This window comes from Castor canadensis, chromosome 9 (assembly GCF_047511655.1).
Source record: "Castor canadensis chromosome 9, mCasCan1.hap1v2, whole genome shotgun sequence".
NCBI lineage: Eukaryota > Metazoa > Chordata > Mammalia > Rodentia > Castoridae > Castor > Castor canadensis.
The window spans coordinates 115,599,801-115,619,537 of record NC_133394.1 but is presented as its reverse complement, the minus strand read 5'-3'; the positions used below and the strand labels follow the sequence as shown (position 1 = coordinate 115,619,537).

The window sequence follows — 19,737 nt, the reverse complement described above, 5'->3', positions numbered from 1 at the left end:
GGTTTAATTCCTTTGTAATGATTGTTCTAAGGGGAAGAGTAGTATTTTTGAAGGACCATTGTATTTCCAACAGTTTTAATTTCTTTATGGAGATACAATTTATGTACCATAAAATCCACTTGTCCAGAGTGTACTGTGTTTTTTAGTGTTTGTTGATTTCTAGTATACTCACAGAATTGTACAACCATTGCTATAATTTAATTCTACAATATTTTAACATCCCCAAAAGACACCTGGTAGTCATAAGTAGTTACTTCCCATTCCTGTTCTCTCCACCCCTTCTCCCATTCCTAGGCAACCACAAATCTACTTTCTTTGTAATAAATTTACCTGTTCTAGACTTTCCATACAAATGGTCATACAATATGTGGTGTTTTGTGACTGGTGTCTTTTACGTAGCTCATCCATGTTATGGTACTTTTATTCTGTGCTACTTGGAAGGCAGAGAGTGGGAGGATTGCTGTTTGAGGTGGGGTTGGGGAAAAAGTTTGTAAAACCCCATTTCAACCTATGGCTGGGTTTGTTGACTTGTGCCTGTCATCCTAGCTATGCAAAAAGCACAATTGGAGGATTGCTGTCCAGGTCAGCCCTGGCATAAAGCAAGACCCTATTTCAAAAATAATCAGCATGAAAAGGCCTGGCAGAGTGGCTTAAGTGGTAGAGCCATGCAAGTAGTAGAGTGCAGGACCTAAATTCAGTCTTCAATAACAACAACAACAAAAACAAAACAAAAAAATGAATGGACTAAGTCTTTTATAGTCTGAAAGGATTTGAGGTGGGGTTTTCTTTTTAGTATGGTATAGCTAAATGGCTACAAAGATACTTTGTTATAACACTTTGCTTCACTGTGTTGTGTTAATGGGGAAACCTAATATAGCCTTACTAGAGTTATTCAAGGAAGATTTTCCAGAAGAATTGGCACTGAAGCTGAGACCCCCTTAGAAGAATGAGCAGAATGCAATTGGCAGGAAAGGGTGAGGTAAGCAGAGTGTAATCAAGCTTGCTTTAGGCAAGGGAACAACATCTCAGATGATCTAGCAGCAAAAGTTTTGGGCTTTCCAGGAATAGAAAGTGGTTCCATATGGCTGTTACGTAGATTTGGATTGTGGGGAGGTAAAATATGAAGCTAAAGGAGTCCAACAGAGTTAGGTCATTGTTGAGGTCTCAAGGGAGCTGGGAACCATTTTTGGAAGCAATATCCAAAGGGCAAAAGAAAACTGGCTCAGTTTTACCAGAGGAAGATTAATAGAGTCAGATTTGTATTTTAGAAAATACTTTGGCTGCAATGTATAGGATGGATTGGAAGAGAGCAAAAATCCAGAGATTTTTCAACTTTTAAAGAAAAGAGTTTTCTTTTTCAAAATTGTTTTGTCTATTCTTTGACCTTGGCATTTTCATAAAATTTTAGGATCAGCTTGTCAGTTCATAGTTAAAAAAATTTAAAAAGCCAGCTAGTGTTTTCCAAGGATTGTGTTGATCAGTTTGGAGTAGACATCTTGACAGTATTAAGTGTTCAGATCTTGTGAACATGCTTGACTCTCCACTTACTTGTCTTCTTTAATTTCCTTTAGCAGTGTTTTCTAGTTTGTTAGAAGTCTTGTGTTTTGTTAAATTTATTTCTAAGTATTTTATTCTTTTTGAAGCTATTGTGAATGAAATTGTTAATTTTATATTCAGATTATCTATTGGTATATAGAAATAAAATTGATTTTTTGTTTATTCTTCTATCTTGAGATCTTGCTAAACACATTTATTATACTAGTTTATTTTATTTATTTATTTATTTTTGCAGATAGCTACCAAGGAAATCTACTTATAGGATTGTGTTGTCTGTGGATAATGATAATTTTACTTCTTCCTTTCCAATCTGAATGCCTCTTACTTCTTTTTCTTATCTTACTGCACTGGATAGACCCTCCAGTAGCATGATTAATGCAAGTGATAAAAATGTACATTTTTATTTTATTCCTAGTCTTGGGAGGAAGCATTCAGTCTTTCACCATTAGGTCTATTTTTCTGAGTTTATTTAGGGTTGACATTTTTTTCTTAATATCTGATAGTATTAAAAAGTGAAAGCAACAGGAAGATTTTTAAATTTCATTTGTTTTCCCTCCCTCCCTTCATTTCTTCCTTCCTTTCCTTTCCTTCTTTTCTTTCTTTGTGTTGGGGATCAAACCCAGGTTTTCATGCATGCCTGGCAGGCACTCTGTCACAGAGCCACATCCCCAGTCCTTTAATTTCTAAGTCTATCAGATATTCTCTGTTTCTTCCTGAGTTCCATTTGGTAATTTATGTCTTTCTAAGACTTTGTTCTATATAAGTTATCTATTTTGTTGGCATAGAGTTGCTCATAATATTCTCTTGTAATTCTTTAATTATGTTTTTAACAGTGTCCCCTCTTTATTTTCCAATATTGGTAATTTACAAGTTTATTTTTTATCATTGTCTTTTTTCTAGGTAAAATCTAAAGATTTATCATTTAAAAGTTTTTTTTCAAAGAACTATAGCTTAATTTTTTTCTGTTTTTTTTTTTCCTCTTACTGGTTTCTACTGTAAGCTTCATAAGTTCCTCCTTTCTGAGTGCTTTGGGTTGAATTTGCACTTACCCTAGTTTTCTTAATTTTAAATTATTGATTTGAGACCTCTTTTCTTTCCTAATATAAGTGCTTAAAATTATAAATTTTCCTCTATGCACTTGTTTTTTAGCATCCTCATAAATACTGGCATATTGTGTTTTTGTTTGTTTGTTTTTAGTTGGGTACATAGCCCAGGGCTCCAACTTTGATCCTCCCACTATAGCCTTCTGAGGCTGGGATTGTAGGGTGATTTTGGTTTTATTCAGTACAAGGTATTTCCTAGTTTCCTTTTTTGTATCTTCTTTTTAGATATATTGTTTAATTTCCAAGCATTTGGGATTTAGCAGATTTCTTTTTGGTGTTGATTTCCATTGTGATTGGAAAACATACTTCAAAGAATTTCGGTTCTTTTACGTTCAGTAAGATTTGCTTTATTGTCTGTCCTGGAGAAAGTCCATGTACACTTAAAGAATATATTCTGTTATGTTGGTGGAGTGATCCATAAATTTTGGTTAAGTTGATTGATAATATTCAGGTCTTCTATAGCTTTACTAATTTTTCATGTTACCTTTTCAGTTATTGAGAATGGGCTGTTGAAAATTTCAAAGTTCCTGAAATTTTAATTTTTTTCAATTCTGTTATTTAGGTATGGTTACATTTATAATTGCTATATCTCCTTGATGTATTGAAATATCTTTGGGTCTAGTAATATTTTATTGTCTACTTTGTCTAACAATAATATAGGCATTCCACTTCTCATGGTTATTATTTGCATGGTATATCTCTCCCTTCCCAATTCTTTTATTTTCAACCTGTTTGTAACTTCAAATCTGAGATGTTTCTTTTGCAGACAAAATATGATTATTATTTTTTAACCAATCTGTTGCTGAATTTGAACAGAGTATTTAGTCCATATATGTTTTAATATAATTATTGTTGTAGTTGGTTTTATGCCTAGCATTTTGCTGTTTGTTTTCAATTTGACTCAATGGTTTTATTCTTAATCCTTCCTACTGTGTTCTCAGTATGCTGAGTGGTTTCCAAACATATTGTGGACATTTTGTGAAGCTAAGAATTATATTTTATACTTGTGCATTGTATTATAAACCAAGATTATATTTTTTTCTTGTTTAGGTGCACTGTGTGCATCTGGATGGGGGTGAATGTTCAGCTTCCTGCCAGGTCTTACTTCAGCAAAAGTGAAGTGCTGGCTCATACCACCTCCTTACTGACAGATGTCGTGTAAGATTAGTTCAATTCTGGGCCTACTGACCCATGTGGGTTGGGAAAAGAGGAGACTGTATGCCTACTTCTCAATGTCTTCTTTTGTGGGGGTGAAGGTCACCTCCCCATTGGACCTCTATGACTTAATTTTAGTAGTAATAGAATATTAAGGTAATGTTTCAAGTACTTTTGGCAAGTGAAAACTTGACAAATTGCAACTTGCCTTAGGTTGCATTAATAATCAGGAAACTGACTATGTTCACCAGAAGTAAGTCCCTCTTAATTAAACCATTGATTACAATTTGAAAAATTTGAAAATGTCTGAGGGCTGGGATATAGCTCAGTGATGTGTTCAACTAATGTGCACAAAGCCCTGGGTTCACTCCCCAGCACCACCAAAAAAAAAAAAAAGTGTCAATGAAAAAAATATTTTTAGTAGGTAAAATAGTTATTTTTTAAGAAGTTCATTCATTTCTAAGAAATAAGCAAAGGAGATGATATGTATCGTTGGTGAAAATGTTGTATTTGGACTTTTCTTTAAAATTCAGGGACTTAACTTGGTCCTCTATAAAAGTAGATATAGCTGTGTGATACAGCCTAGCTCATGTAGCCTCTGGCAGGTTTAGAGTACTTGGAAGTCTCAACCAGAGGTTCCCTAGCCAAAGTGTAACTTTGTGCCAATGTCTTGTAGGCCAAGGCCTCCATTTCTAGACTGAAGTAAGAGGATGGAGAGTTGGTGTGCCAGGTATCGTTGACTCATTCTTCTTCATCACTGTCATATGGACAAGTTGCTCCATCAGCTTTCATCTGCTAATGGGAGGAAAGAGCACTCCATGTTCACAGTTAGGGGAGGAAATGGGGAAAAGGTAGTTTTTTAAAGGTAGGACTTGGTGACAGATTATTGAGAAAAGTAGGAAAGAAAAAAGACAGAAACCCAAAGTTACTTGTAATCTTTCAGCTGAAAGAATTACAGTGCCATTGATGTAAACAGGAAAGATGCAATGGAGGATTCATGGTGAGTAGGGTGATGATGATGTTTTCATTTAATTGATTTTTAATTATTGATGTTTCGGCATTTAGTTTATAGTAGTAGTTAATGTATTTTAAATGATACCAAAGCACCTTACAACTTTCTAAAAAAAATCTTCATCCAGATATAATTTCTAATGCCATAAAATTTACCAATACTTGTATTGTTTGCAGACCATAAAAATCAGAGTATTCATTATATAATTCAGTGAATTTAGTATACTTACAAACATCAAACCATTGCGTAGTCATCATTACCTTCTTTTTTTTTTTTTTTTTAAGAGGGGGTTGTCCTGGGATTTGAACGTAGGGCCTTGCACTTGCTAGGCAGATACTCTACCACTTGAGCCATGACCCCAAGTCCTTTTTTACTCTAGTTATTTTTTAGGTAGGGTCTGGCAGTATTGTTCTTGGCTGACCTCAGACCATGATCCTCCTACCCATCGCCTCCCTCATAGCTGTGATCACAGGCACATACCACCATCCTCAGCTTATTGATTGATATCGAGTGGGGTCTTGCTAACTTTTGGCCTGTGCTGGCCTCAAACCATTAATCTCCTAATCTCAGCCTCCCAAGTATCTGGAATCCCCGCCTGCTACTACCTTATTTTATATCACCCTAAAAAAAGAAACCTTGGGCCGTGCAATGGCTCATGCCTGTAATCCCAGCTACTTGGGAGGCAGAAATGGGAGAATCCCAATTTGAAGCCAGCCTGGGGAAAAAGTTAGCAAGACTCTATCTCAGAGAACAAGCCCATGTAGAATGAAGGCAAACATAAGAGGATCACAGTCTAGGGCCAGGCAAAAGCTTGAGATCCTATCTGAAAAATAACTAAAGGAAAAAGGGCTGGGGTTGGCTTGAATGGTAGCACAAAAGCAAGAGGCACTGAGTTTGAAATCCTAGTACTGCCAAAACAATATAAAAGAAAACAAAAAGCTCCATACCCAAGTCCAGCTCTAGGCAACCACCAGTCAACTTTGTGTTCCATGTCCCTTTCAAGATGTTTCATATAATGGAATATTACAATATGTCAGTATGTGCTTTTTTTTGTATATGCTTTCTTTTACTGAGAATAGTGTTTTTGAGGTTTATACATGTTCCTTGCACTTTTTAACATGAGTTTTACAGACAACAATAGATGAATTGTTTACTAAGTATATATGAGGCTTGTATGTAGAGAAAAGTTAACATAGTAAAAGTGATGATAATATCAGAATGGTTTTATTAATGTTTATTATTCATCTATAGAGGTCAAGTTTGCTACACATTTGCTAACATGGAGTGTCAGTATGTAATAGTTACCATAATTATTTTTAAAAAATGAGGAAGCTAAGATAAAGATTTGTTATGGAACATTTACAATATTTAGGCTGGAAAGAGAATGACTCCAACTTATTTTGAATTGTTAATAAGTTATTTACAAATTGATATTTTTATTTCAATATTTTGTTTAGATAAATTTGGACTATAGACTAAAGAAATTCTTGTTTACAACTTTCATCTTGATTGTCTTGATCAAAGATAAACATAACAGAACTGAGTTACAGATAAAGGAAAAGAGAAGGGGGATAAGACTACTTTTCTGTCTAATATGTTGTAGAGATATATTAATCCCAATATTTACAGTAAAACTGTACTTGTTATTATTGCCATAACTTGACTAGTATAAAATATGAAATTATTACCTCCTTATCTTATTAAGACAACCAACTTATATAGATACATCAAAGCAAAATTTTTGTTTCTTTCATAAATTCCAGTTTAATTTGAAAAACACCCTGGTTAGAAATCAAGTAAGTATTCATATTTTTCATGTGAATTCATACATGAAAATATTAATAACTACCATAACCTGAACTAATCTGAGGAGAAACTATTAAGTAGGAAATCAAGTATACCTCTCTCCTATCTTCCACTCACCTTTTCCCTTGTGTATTCCTTCTCTAGGAACTTATAAAATAAGTTCTTCTTGTCCAAAACCAAAGTAGTTTCATAAATGCTTTAAATTAAGTTGCTAAGGATTTAAAGTATTACTTTGAAAGACAACTACAGTGCAGATACTTCTGTGTGTGTGAGAGAGACAGAGTGTGAGTTTGCTGTGGGAAGGGAAATGGAGGTCTCTTCTGTCTCCTAGACTAGATTTAATGCTGTGGCTACACTAGGAGGTTAGTCAAGTGCAGCTGTGAGAACAGAACAAACTGTTGTAAAGATAGATGTCTTCTCATAGTTCCAGTTATGAGAGTAAAAGAGAAAATTAAGACACATTTTAGGAATTCCTCATTTGGGTTCATTTAGTACTTGAGATTTGAGTTTATATGGGAAATTATAGTATCATTTTCTTCTTGTGCATTGAATAAACGTGAGTGATTTTAAACATACTCCATCTACCCCTAACTTAAATCTATCCATAGGATTCCTACTTTATAATATTGTGCTTAATAATGAATGTTGCCCTTTTGTTTTTTTGTTTGTTTGTTTGTTTGTTTTCTTCTAGGCTATATTCATCACCAAAGAAAAAACTTACACCAATGCAGAAATCAGTTAGTCCGTTAGTTTGGTGCAGGCAAGTGTTGGATTACCCAAGTCCTGATGTTGAATGTGCTAAAAAGTCTCTTATCCACAAACTTGATCAAACTATGTCAGGTATGTCTACAGTTTTACTTATAAATTCATTTCTTTGTTTTCTTTAGTCAAAAAAATGGAAATATTAAATGATACTTAGGAAGGCAATTCTTTGCTTGGTAGCATTTTCCGAATTTCATTGTACTTACCTTCATGAGGGCCGTTCTGTCATTCATTTAATAGTTGTTTTTTTTTGGGTTTTTTTGGTGGGTCCGGGGTTTGAACTCAGGGCTTACACCTTCAGCCACTCCACCAGCCCTTTTTTGTGTTGGGTTTTTTTTTTTTTTATGGTTGACTTTTTTTAAGCATGAATTTTTATTATATTTTACACATATATATTTCAACCTCACTTTTATTTAGTCTCATCCTAAGGAATAGTATCCATGAAATTGTAGGAATCTTATGTATTTTTTAAAAAATACAAATTAAAACTATAACTATTAAAACAAAAAATACTTATCTGCTATCATGTAAAATCATCACACATACCACACTTTAGGGAAACTGATTGAGTAGAAAGAAACAGGTGAAGAACCAAAGAGACCTTCTTTCTTCAGCATGTCATTGCTGTTTGGTTCTTCACATTATTTAGCTTCTGTGAACTCAGTCTTTTTTTTTATGGGAATGATGAACCTTGAAAGGTTATTTTAAGGATTAAATGGTTAATGTATATGAATGAACCGAGCATGTTCCTTGTTCACAGTAGGTATCTACAAAATGCATTTGTTTCCCTTGTTTTTCTTTTTCTCACTTGACATTTTAGATTTAAATTGCTTTTATGCTCTTTTGTTTAATAACATTTACAAAGCTGACAAAAATAATGCTCAGTTTGTGACATTTAATGTAGCACACCAGTGTGGGTAGAAATGTAGGAAAAATATTGACTTTTTCTTGGCATTTCTGTCAATCTCTTTTAAGACTCACTGTTTCTGAAATACTGGGATAGTAAAGGATTGATGATTAGTAATCCTGAATAGGTTTTGATTTTTTTTTTTACTTTATATTTGCTTAGCAGCATATACTTAATCTTCCTTATTTTGGCTTTATTATAGAAGTATGTGCTCTTTGGGAGCTGGGGGCATTGCTCATTTGGTAGAGTTCCTGCCTAGGAAGCTGAGGCCCTAAATTCAAACATTGGTTAGAGTACAAGCTGAAAATGGTCTGGCAGTAAAGAGAGGATCATCGTTTGGCTGTAAGAGTGATGTTATGTGCAAATAATTTACAGGGTGGGAGTATAGAGCTGCTGATCTGAGACTGTTTTGATGCTAAAGTCTTATTTTTCCTATGTGTGTAAAGAAGTTCTTTTGAAAAAGCAAGTAGCTTTTATGTAAGTTTCAAACAATTTTTATCTGAATATGAATTTTTTTTAGAATTATATTTTGGGCCTTGATTTAAATTATATTCATAGGAAAGATTGTTAGAAGTATGTGCACCCTATGTGCTGGCGGTTATTTAGTTGACAAAAAAGAATGAGAATTACTCAAATGTAGCTACCACATCTTCATATGGTTTCTGAAATCACAGAGCTCAGGAATTCTGATTCCCTCTCCTGTCTGCCATCTTAGATCTCCCTGTTAGAAGTGTGTAGACAGCATGAAAGAACAATAAATTTTCTGGCCAATTATGTAGACATTTATTAAGAATATTCCTAGAAAAAGTTTCCCAATATCTTAGCTATCTCACTTTTTAGAAATAATGTAAATATAATTTACAGTTTAATTAGGAATTTTTAGTACTCAACATTAAGTGATCAGAATCCACTATGCTAGGCATTATTTTCAACTCTAAGGATATAGCAATGAATATAATAGATCAAAAGATCTCTTCTTGGGGCATATGGTCTCTTTGAAGGAGCCAGACAAACAAATAAATACATGAAAGTTGGCAAATTATTTCTATAAAGGGATAGTTTAATTTTGGTGGGCTGTAAGGTCTTAATTTTGCGTTTTTGCATACAAGCAGCCATAGATAGTATGTAAATGAGTAGGTATGGCTATGTTCCTATGAAACTTTTTATAAGCACAGATGATAGACTGGATATGACCTGCAGGCTATAGTTTGTCAACTCCTGGTTTAAGTCATCCTAAGGAAGAGAAACTATTACTAATTAGTATCTAGCAACCTAGACTTAAGGGAGAAAAACAAAACTGTTTTATCTCAAAGCTAGCAGATAGAATGGCTCAAATGGTAAAGCATCTGCCTAGCAAGCGTGAGGCCCTGAATTCAAACAAACCCTAGTACTGGAAAAAAAAAAAGAAAAAAAAAAAAACAGTTTTGAGTGAGCAGCTTTTTGTTTTATTGTAACAAGACTATTATAGGAAAAACAGGCCTAGTGTACATACCTGTCATCCTACTACTTGGGAGACTGAGGCAGAAGGAGCCTGCCCTACATAGCTAATTCCAGGCCAACTTGGGCTACACAGTGAGACTGTGTCTCAAAAATAAATAAATAAATCAATAAATAGAGTGTGTGGATGAAGCAGTTATTCTTGAGCCAAAACTAGTGTAATCAAGTACTTGATCTATTTAACAACATTTAAATTGTGTATCTATATGTTTATAGAACATTATTACCAATATAAGTATAGTATATTTAAAATTTTAAGGGAGGAAAATAACTTGGATATTAAAGATTGAACTTTATAGTTCTAAATTCCTTTTTCTAAAGAGATTGGGTTTTTTAGTGTGTTGTTTGATAAAGGAAAGCTCCTGAGAACTTAGGTGTTAAATTCACATTTAGCTTCTCTGTAATGCATTACCCCTCCTTCCTAAACCTTTCTTCTCTTGTTTTTATGATACAACGTTACCTTTTTACCCTCTTGCATTTCCTGCTGTTTTGTTTTCTTTGTTTTTAGAAGCTTCCATCTCTACCTTTTTTTAATTGTAGTAAAATTTACATAACGTAAAATTACCCATTTTTGCTATTTTTAAAAGTAAAGTACAGTGGCATTAAGTATGTCCACACTTCTGTGCAAGTGTCACCACTGTCCATCTCCAGGTGGACAGAACTTTCCATCCTCCTATACTGAAATTCTACACCTGTTAAATGTTAACTTCCCACTCTCCCTCCAACCCTTTGGGCATCTTTTCAGTTTAGGCTGCTCCCATCTTTCTTTTGCCCCACATCTGTTTTGGTGTTTTCATTCACTTATGTGGTGTCCAGAATCATCTCTGTTCAAATTAAATCTCATTCGTTTATGCATATATTGAGTTCATTTTTATTGAAAACCTGTTACAGATCAGACTTTGGGAAAGGGGTAGGGATATTTGAGGAAAAAAGGAACACTGTACATTCACTCATGGAGTACAACATTTTACAGGGGAAACAATACTAGTACAAATATTTTCATAACTGATGATGTTATAAAGGAATGGTATATAGAGCTTTACGCTTTAGGAAATAGAGATTTTCTCTTAGAAAATCATGTTTGGACCAAGTGCTACAGATTTATAAAAATTTAAATGTTGTAAGGGACAAGGAAAAAGTACGAGTCAGGCATTCTAGGTAGAGAGAAGAGAGTATGCCAAGGCTTTATGTGGAAGGGAGCATAGCATATATGAGGAACTGAAACAAGCCAGAGTGACTAACAAATAGTGATGAAGGGGAGAGATGTGAGGTAAGTCCAGAAAGATATGTAGGACCCAGACTCTGCAGGTCTTTAGACCACATTAAAGATTCTGGACTTTATTCTAAGAATGTTGGGAAAATAATTGAAATTTTATGCAAGAACATGGTATGTGGGTGAAAAGACGTGGTTGGATTCACATTTTGGAAAGGTTATTTTGCAATAGTGTGGAGTGCAGGTTGAAGAGGGCCAAGAGTGAATGTAGGATATTCTTGAGGAAGGTTAATGGATGATAGTTGCACTATGTGTGTATGTTGGTAGGTATAGGAAAAACCAAACCATTTTTCCTGTGCTCTCATTCCACAACAATGAACACAGAAGAGTTCTGTGACCTCAAAAGGTGTGGGGAGGGCTGGTGGAGTGGCTCAAATGATAGAACATTTGCCTAGCAAGCGTTAGGCCCTGAGGTCAGTACCACCACCCCTACCAAGAAAAGGTGTGGGGATACCTACTCCTTTCCCACCCCCAAGCAAGCAGTCAGTTCTTTAGGGACATCAACTTGGCATCCTCTAATTCAGTTCAGTTCAGTTCTGACACCATCTACCTGAAGATAGCATCAGATCCCAAAGATTGAGGGCTCAGTCCCAACATACTGCTCCACAGCTTCATATGCCAATCACATTCCTAGGCCATGATCTGTACTTCTCACTGACCAGCTCCAGTCAGGGCTCCCATGAGTCCTCAGATTCAATTACTTTGTTAGAGCAGCTCACAGAACTCAAGGAAACACATTTTCCAATTGTATTGTAAAGGATATAGATGAAGAGATGCATAGAAGGAGGGGAAGAAGTTCAGAGCTCCCATTCACTCTCCAGACACCACCTTCCAGGAATCTTTGAGATTTTGGAGGTTTTTTTGGAGACTTCATTACATAAGCATGATTGGAACATGGACTGTGTCAAAATGTAATTGAACAAAAGAGTTGATACACCGAGTACAGAAACCCAACAAGGCTTGTCTGCTCAGATTCTTTAGTATTCTTTCCTCAGGAGTATAGGGCAAGATCCCTTCTGAAATAAGGATCTTAATGATCTGTCAGAAAAACTAGGTCAAAGAATTTTTTTATGGCCAGCTCCAAGACAGGAAGGCAGGGAAGATTAGAGTTTCTTCTAAGGAAGAGAAATTCTAGTTTCTATGCCCTATCTTGGGAAGGCAGTTATAGGTAGGATCTGTGCACTAAAAACCAAAGTGTATATATAGTCTCACAGGGGAAAAGGTGGTTGAATAGAGGAAAAGATGTGACAATAAAAAGGAATGAATCAGGAGGGGAGAAAAAAAGCATTAATGGTGATTTGCAGATTTCCAATTTGTGTGACAGGACAAAGGAGGAAACTCTAGAAGAGAATTGGATTCTGGCAGGAACATCATGAGTTGGACTTTATATGTTAGTTCTGGGATACATTTTACCATATTCACAGGGCAAAATTAAGTGGGTAGTGTATATGGTACTGAAGCCCAGAGGAAAACTTAGCCCTTGCAATAGATATAATGGGAGTCTTTGGCATATCGATGACCATTAATGTTGTGTATTTGAGATTTCACAGGAGAAAGAATGTGGCACAGTGAAAATATAAGAGAGCTGAGGACTTGAAATGTTAGTGATTAATAACTGAGTAAAAGGTAATAAGCTTTAGAGGAGATTGAGGAGGAAAGAAACAGGAAGAAATTAGGAATCATGTTTCTGCTCAGGTTGATATTTCTATGATCATGCTATATACGACATACTAAATGTATACAGTTTTGTGTGTTCTTTTTTTTTTCTTATTTTCTAGCCACTGTATACTACCTATTAGTCATTCAACATCAAAATTACCATCATTTTTCTCTAGACTGATTAGATCACAGCACTCTTGCTCAGAAATCACTGATGGCTTTTTCATTCCTACTTAATAGATTTCAGATTCCCAAGCATAGTGTTCCAGGCCTTCCATGACCTGGCTCCAGTTGCTTTTTCCTATCTTGTCCCTCCCCTGTGCTTTGACCATTTCAGACTATTCACCCTTACACTCTGAGCATGCTCTGTATTTTCAAGACACTACTTTTGTTCATCTTGTAAGCACAGATATAAGAACATACAAACATTCTCCACTGGTAGTATCCCATCAAATTACCATTAATTCTGTCAAGATTGCTCCAGGGCCTCTCCTGAAAAGCCTTACTCAGTTTCTCTCAAATGAAATACTCCTGTCTCTTCTTTCGATAACCCTTTGCACCTTTATGGTAGTACTCATTTTATTTTGCAGTTATTGTTTCTATCTATAGTACTTCAAGCCTCTTAAGACAAAGCATCATGTTAAATTTGTCTATATATTCTCGATGGTGTTTTACCTATGCTCAAAAATATTAAATAATCTATGGATATTAAAATAAGATGTAAGGAAAAATTAGTTTAAGCATTGATTTTTCTTGTATATAATTTCACTTGCTATCTTAACCTTTCATAATTTTGTGTACATAGCATAATTTTTGGAGGTGGAATTGGGGTTTGTACTCAGGGCTTTGCACTGCAAAGCTGGCATTCTACCTCTTGAGCCACTCCTCCAGGCCATTTTGCTCTAGTTATTTTGAAGATAGGGTCTTGTGAACTATTTGCCAGGGCTGGCTTTGGACCACAGTCCTCCCCATCTCAGCCTCCCAAGTAACCAGGATTACAGACATAAGTCACCAGCACCCAGCACATAGCACTTTTTTTTTTTTTTGACAGAAAATGGGAAGAAAAGTTTTTTTTCTTTTTAATAAAGCAAATTCCCCCATGTTTTGACTTCAACCTAAAGAGCCACTGTTGCTTTATTTTTTCAAAAATCCAAATACTGGAAAGGCTATTTTGAAGACTTACTATCATAGGTTTCTTTTTAAAACAACATGTTCATTACAGAAAAATAAGACATATAAGTTTTTAAATTAATTTGTTTTTAAAGGTTACTCAATATTGATATGATAATTTTTAAAGAATAAACTTTCCAACACAATGGAAATGAATTAATTTTGTGTCCAATAATCTATTCAGGAAATATCCTTCCTATATAATTTTTGTTACTTGATGTGGCTCCTGTTTTTTGTAAAACACAATTGCAGATAATGAAAACATTTTGTTGGGGTTATTGTTAATATAATACAGCTTTCTCTACTAAAAAGAATGATTCTTTAAACTGAATTAGATACCAGCTTAATGAGTTTTTAATTTAAAAATTAAAATAAAATGTTAACTTTTTCTCAGTCAATTTGATTTTCCACCTTTTCATTAATGCAGCTCTCAAGAGGCAGAATTTATACAATAATCCTTTCAACTCTATGAGTTATACAAGTCCTTACAGTCCAAATGCCAGTAGCCCGTACAGCAGTGGCTTCAATTCTCCATCCTCAACCCCAGTGCGACCTCCTATAGTCAAACAGCTTATACTTCCTGGAAATTCAGGTAAGGATTGGTTTTTAACTTACTGCCCTACCTTAGAAAATAATATTTATCAGTAGTTCAGGTTGATTTTATTTGTGAAACATTTAAAAGGTCAGAGAAAATCTCATTGAGGAGCCACTAGGCAGTAAGGTGCAAAGATAAGTCAGTGTATTACATCCATGTAGTTTTCTTTACTGTGTCTTAAATTGTTTTAAACTTGAAGTTTTAAAAATCTGGTTTAATTAAATGGAATCACAAGCTTCATTGCTTTAATCAGTCCATCCTTATTGAACAGCCTACTTGGGTTATAAAAGTTAAAATCTCTTTTTTTAAGGAGTTTTAATAAGCTTTTAAGTTTGACCTAAGCACTGCAGTTAGGTCATAGTTTAAGGTTATATGTGATTGTGCCAAAAGAGTGACAGGTACCATTTGATGTGGCAGGAGCAGATTGCTCTGACCTAAGGGAAATCTGGTTCTTTGACTGACACTGTTCCTGTGTACCTTACTCTTCTTTATAATTCATCCATTCAGTTACTCTTATTGTTACTATTTTATGGCTCATTGATCCAGCCTCCTTAAAAATTAAGGTATAGTTAACCACCTCAGATTTTTGATCTTTGTGTTCCTATTGTAATGACTTTATTGACCCTGCTCTTTGTTTAGTATGCAGGCTGTTATTTACTACTTATTTCACCTATGACAGTATCATATGAAAAAGTTTAATCAGCACTATTTGTTTAAAGAATTTGATTCAGGCATTATTTGAACCTAATCTTGTAGTACTTTTCCTACCATGTGCATTATGCTTTTCTTTCTTTTATAGTATAAATGTTAATTATTTTGTATTCTTCTTGCTCTCCTTATATGCCTTTCATGTTGGAGCTGGCTCTTATGGTGAAGAATTCTGGAAAACAAGCATTTCATATAAATCTGTATTGGAATTATTAGTGGGAGTGCTGGGATTTTATTAAACTTCAGTAGAAGTTGAGGATGTGATAAAAAGCATTTCCTTAGAAACAAGTTGAACTTTTCTAAACATATCTGTTCTTTATTCCTTTAACCTATTTTCTGTCTTCCTTTTGGTTTAAAATGATAAAAGTACCTTTAAAAAAAATCTGGTCATTTTCTTCATTCTATCTATCAGATCAGCTTGGGTCTTCATTAGTAATTTGGCAAAGGAATTTTGGAAACATAATATCATGTAGGAGAAATTAGCCTACTGTTGTTGTTCTTGTTGTTTTGATTCTTATATATCTAAGGAATGTAATTTTCTCATATTAGTTTTCTTGTTTAGAAAAGTAGATGCTTTTATTCAGCAAAAAGTTTATAGAGTTTGTTACTGACTGGATTTAGGAGGAGAAAATATTATATTATAAATTCATCTACTTACAGAGAACTTTCATTGACTGTCTTGTAAAAGTCAGTTATTGAGTGCCAGTTACTTTCTAGGCACGGTGTTGAAAGCTTAGTTGTCCTATATGCTTAGTCACTTAGGATATACTTAAACAAAAAGGTGTTTTGTATTTATGCCATAGTATATAAAGGAGTCTCTACAGCCCTTTTAACTTAGTGAGGTCAATTTCCAATTTTAGAGTTTGGGAATTTTGCAAACAAATGCCATAATAATAATGTACTGAATCAAAGAATATAATATCTAATTAATTGCAACATATACTTAACCAATTTTTGTTTCACCAAAGTTTAACTTTTTTCTCTTTTTAAGGTAACTTCAAAAGTTCATCAGACAGAAACCCTCCACTCAGTCCTCAATCCTCTATAGATAGTGAGTTAAGTGCTTCAGAATTAGATGAAGATTCAATTGGATCCAATTATAAGCTAAATGATGTAACAGATGTGCAGATTCTAGCCCGGATGCAGGAAGAAAGTAAGTACTGTTTAAAGTTGAGATTTTTCACTACTGAATAATTTGTTGTAGGAATTAAATGTCTTTAAGTGTTGTGGGAGTATAATGTAGTAAAAGTAAAATGTTGAGATGGACATTTCAGAGGCTTATTCAACATGTATACTTGCTATTTCATTTGCTTGTTTTAAGAGTCTGTTTTACATAGGGCAGTTTTGCTGTAGGAGGGGCAGAGAAAGGCATATCGTGCTCAGCTTCTATGACTGGAATTCATATTCCTGGTGTTACTTTGTATTGGCACTCACAAGTATAATTATTACTGTATTACTGGGTGTCTTACTGTAAACTAGTGTTTTTTAGTCTTGTTTTAATTGCCTCTCCATGGAGCCTTTTTAGACTTTTTCTTTTCTACCCACCCCGTCCCCATGAAATTGTAATATCACAGTTACATTCTGTGTCTGCATAAGTACTTTAGGGTCACAAACTATTGTGATAGCTAAGATTTTCTCACACTCTTGAGAGTTTTGCCTTCTTGGTGACAGATATCACCTGTCTTGAGAATGCAAAAATATAAAAAAGATCTTAGAGAAAATTGGAATTGTAGCATTAAATTAAATGAAATGTGTGATGGTGCTTTGTAGCATGGTGCTTGAAACTTTTTAGGTCATAGACACCTTTGAGAATCCAATAAAAATTATGAACTCTGTCATAATAGCTATCCTTACCTCAACTAGCAAAAACCCTTGGTCCTTCCTATTATTGCTTATACTCTCTCTTCAACAAAACTAGAGATAAGGGCAAAATAGTTTCTGCCTGATAGCAAGGGGTTAGGGGGAATAAGGGAGGGGGAAGGAAGAAGGGGGGAGAAATGACCCAAACATTGTATGCACATATGAATATAATAAAAAAAGAAAAAAAAAAACTTCCAGTTGTCTGTGTGCATTAATAGGTCATTTCTTTAAATATGCAGTAAGCTTTGTGGAGCTATACATTTAAGAAACTACAGAATGTTTCTTACTCTGCTGATTCATTTCCCATTGAAATGCAGCCTCTTCTAGAAAGATAGGACTTAATGCTTTCTTTTTTTCTTCTTAGCTCTAAAAACTCCTGTCAGCTAGTCAAAGGCTAGTTATTCATGGATATGGAAGGGAAAAAAAAATACTGCCTAATGCTATACCTTAGAATAAACTAACTCATTTTAATAAGTCCTGACCTTTTTACATCCCAGTATTTTGTGAAAAGCTCAACCATCTATTTACTCTAGCTTTCATATTTTGTTTTGGTAACAAATAATAGAATGTTTAGTTTCATTTTACTTCACCTTTCTATGCCATCCACATGCATGAGTATTTTCCTTGCTAATTAAGAAAAAGATGCCATCAGAAACGCTTATAATACTTCCTTAAAAACAATGCCCCCTTCTTCTTTTATTCCCCCCCCCCCCCTTTTTTTTTAAAGAGATGACTTTCTTTTTACAACTTGGTTCTTCAAGGATTCTGATAACAATCAGAAATGCAGAATTATAACTTTGGACTATTGACTGGCCAACCTCCTTCATTTTTAAACTGAGAAATGCAAAAATTCTGTGGTAGTTGTGACCTGCTTGATACCTCCTTTTAGCAGAGAAGCTACATTGGGATTCTGGATTTTTCTTTTTTAAAACTATGTTCTTTGACTGGTCTGCTATCTTTTGTTAGATGACATTAGTGCTGTGTTTGCTAGAAATTAAGTAACCGTCAATTACTGCTGTGGTTCCCAAACCCAACTGAAAGGCAAAGTGGACCCCAGGAATTTGTAAGCATTGTGGGGAAGAGGTTGGAGATTTTTTTGCTTTTTGTGGGTTTTTGTTTGTTTGTTTTGTTGTTGTTGTTTTGTGGTCCTTGGGAATCAACCTCATTGCATGCTAGGCAGGCACTCTGTCACTGAACTGCATCCCCAGGAATTTGCAGTTTGAAAGATACCCTAAAGTAATTCTAACCTTTAGGGTTTTGGAAACCTTGTTGACAGCACTTTCTGAGTATAAATACATGGCTTAAAGATTTAAATACTACTCTGTAACATCTTTTATACTTGATGCCAGTAGTTGGCAGGATTTGCTGAAAATATTACCTAGATTCTGTATGTTTTGCGCGTTATAATTTTAATCCAAGGTGTTTGTTTACTAATGTATTGTTCACTGGCTGGATTGTAATTTTATCTCAATTTTCCTTTAATATTAGTCTCAAACTTGGATTGGTATCTTCAGGAATAGAAACATTTTTTAACTTATGGTTCTAGCTTATAATTTAGATTTCAGATTCAAGAAGAAATATTGAAATTGGGTAAAGGTTATAGATAACTTTTTGATATGTTTTATGCGTCCTTACGTGGGAGAGAATCTAAAGGTAGAAAGGGAATTTTCCTTTGCTATCCTTATCTTAACCAGCAAAACCCCTTGTTCCTTCCTATTATTGCTTAAACTCTCTCTACAACAAAATTAGAGATAAGGGCAAAATAGTTTCTGCTGGGTATTGGGGGGGTGGCGGGAGGGGGTGGAGTGGGTGGTAAGGGAGGGGGTGGGGGCGGGGGGAGAAATGAACCAAGCCTTGTATGCACATATGAATAATAAAAGAAAAATGAATAAATAAATAAATAAATAAATTTTAGAGATATTTAAATGTTTGAATATATTGTTAGAAATAAAATGATATACTTGCTGTTGTCAGGTCTCCGGCAAGAATATGCAGCTACCACATCTCGGCGCAGTTCTGGTTCATCTTGCAATTCTACACGACGGGGTACTTTTAGTGATCAGGAGCTTGATGCACAAAGTTTAGATGATGAAGATGACAACATGCATCATGCAGTATACCCTGCTGTTAACAGGTTCTCACCATCACCACGCAATTCACCTCGACCATCACCTAAACAGTCACCCAGAAATTCACCTCGTTCACGATCTCCTGCTCGGGGAATAGAGTATAGTAGAGTGTCCCCACAGCCTATGATTAGCCGCTTACAGCAACCTCGCCTTTCACTTCAAGGCCACCCCACAGATTTACAGACAAGCAATGTTAAAAATGAGGGTAAAACAGATTTTTGTTTTCTCTTGTGGGACTGGGGTTTTGCACTCAGGACTTTGTGCTTACAAAGCAGGCACTATACCACTTGAGCCACACCTCTATCCATTTTGCTCTGGTTATTTTACTCTGGTAAACTATTTGTTTGGGCTAGTCTTGAACTGAGGTCCTCCTGATCACAGTCTCCTAAGTAGCTAGGATTACAGGCGTGAGCTGCTAGTGTCCTGCTAATGTAACAGATTTTACAATGAGAATGTTTCTGGAAAAAAGTTGTCCATCATATTTCAGTGTGAAAATAGCACATTTTAAGTAGTTTATCAGTGCAAAAATAAAAGAGAAAGTGAA

The 19,737-nt window shown here is 34.9% G+C and overlaps 1 protein-coding gene across 2 annotated transcripts in view; it reads left to right on the top strand.

The window, feature by feature from the left end:
* Slain2 (SLAIN motif family member 2) overlaps positions 1-19,737 on the top strand; it is a 64,103-nt gene that overhangs the window by 17,563 nt on the left and 26,803 nt on the right. For both annotated transcript variants that reach the window (XM_020158459.2, XM_020158460.2), the window contains exons 2-5: positions 7,325-7,473; positions 14,329-14,493; positions 16,196-16,357; positions 19,039-19,398. In XM_020158459.2, coding sequence (XP_020014048.1) covers positions 7,325-7,473; positions 14,329-14,493; positions 16,196-16,357; positions 19,039-19,398 — 836 coding nt within the window. The remainder of the gene's footprint in view (positions 1-7,324; positions 7,474-14,328; positions 14,494-16,195; positions 16,358-19,038; positions 19,399-19,737) is intronic.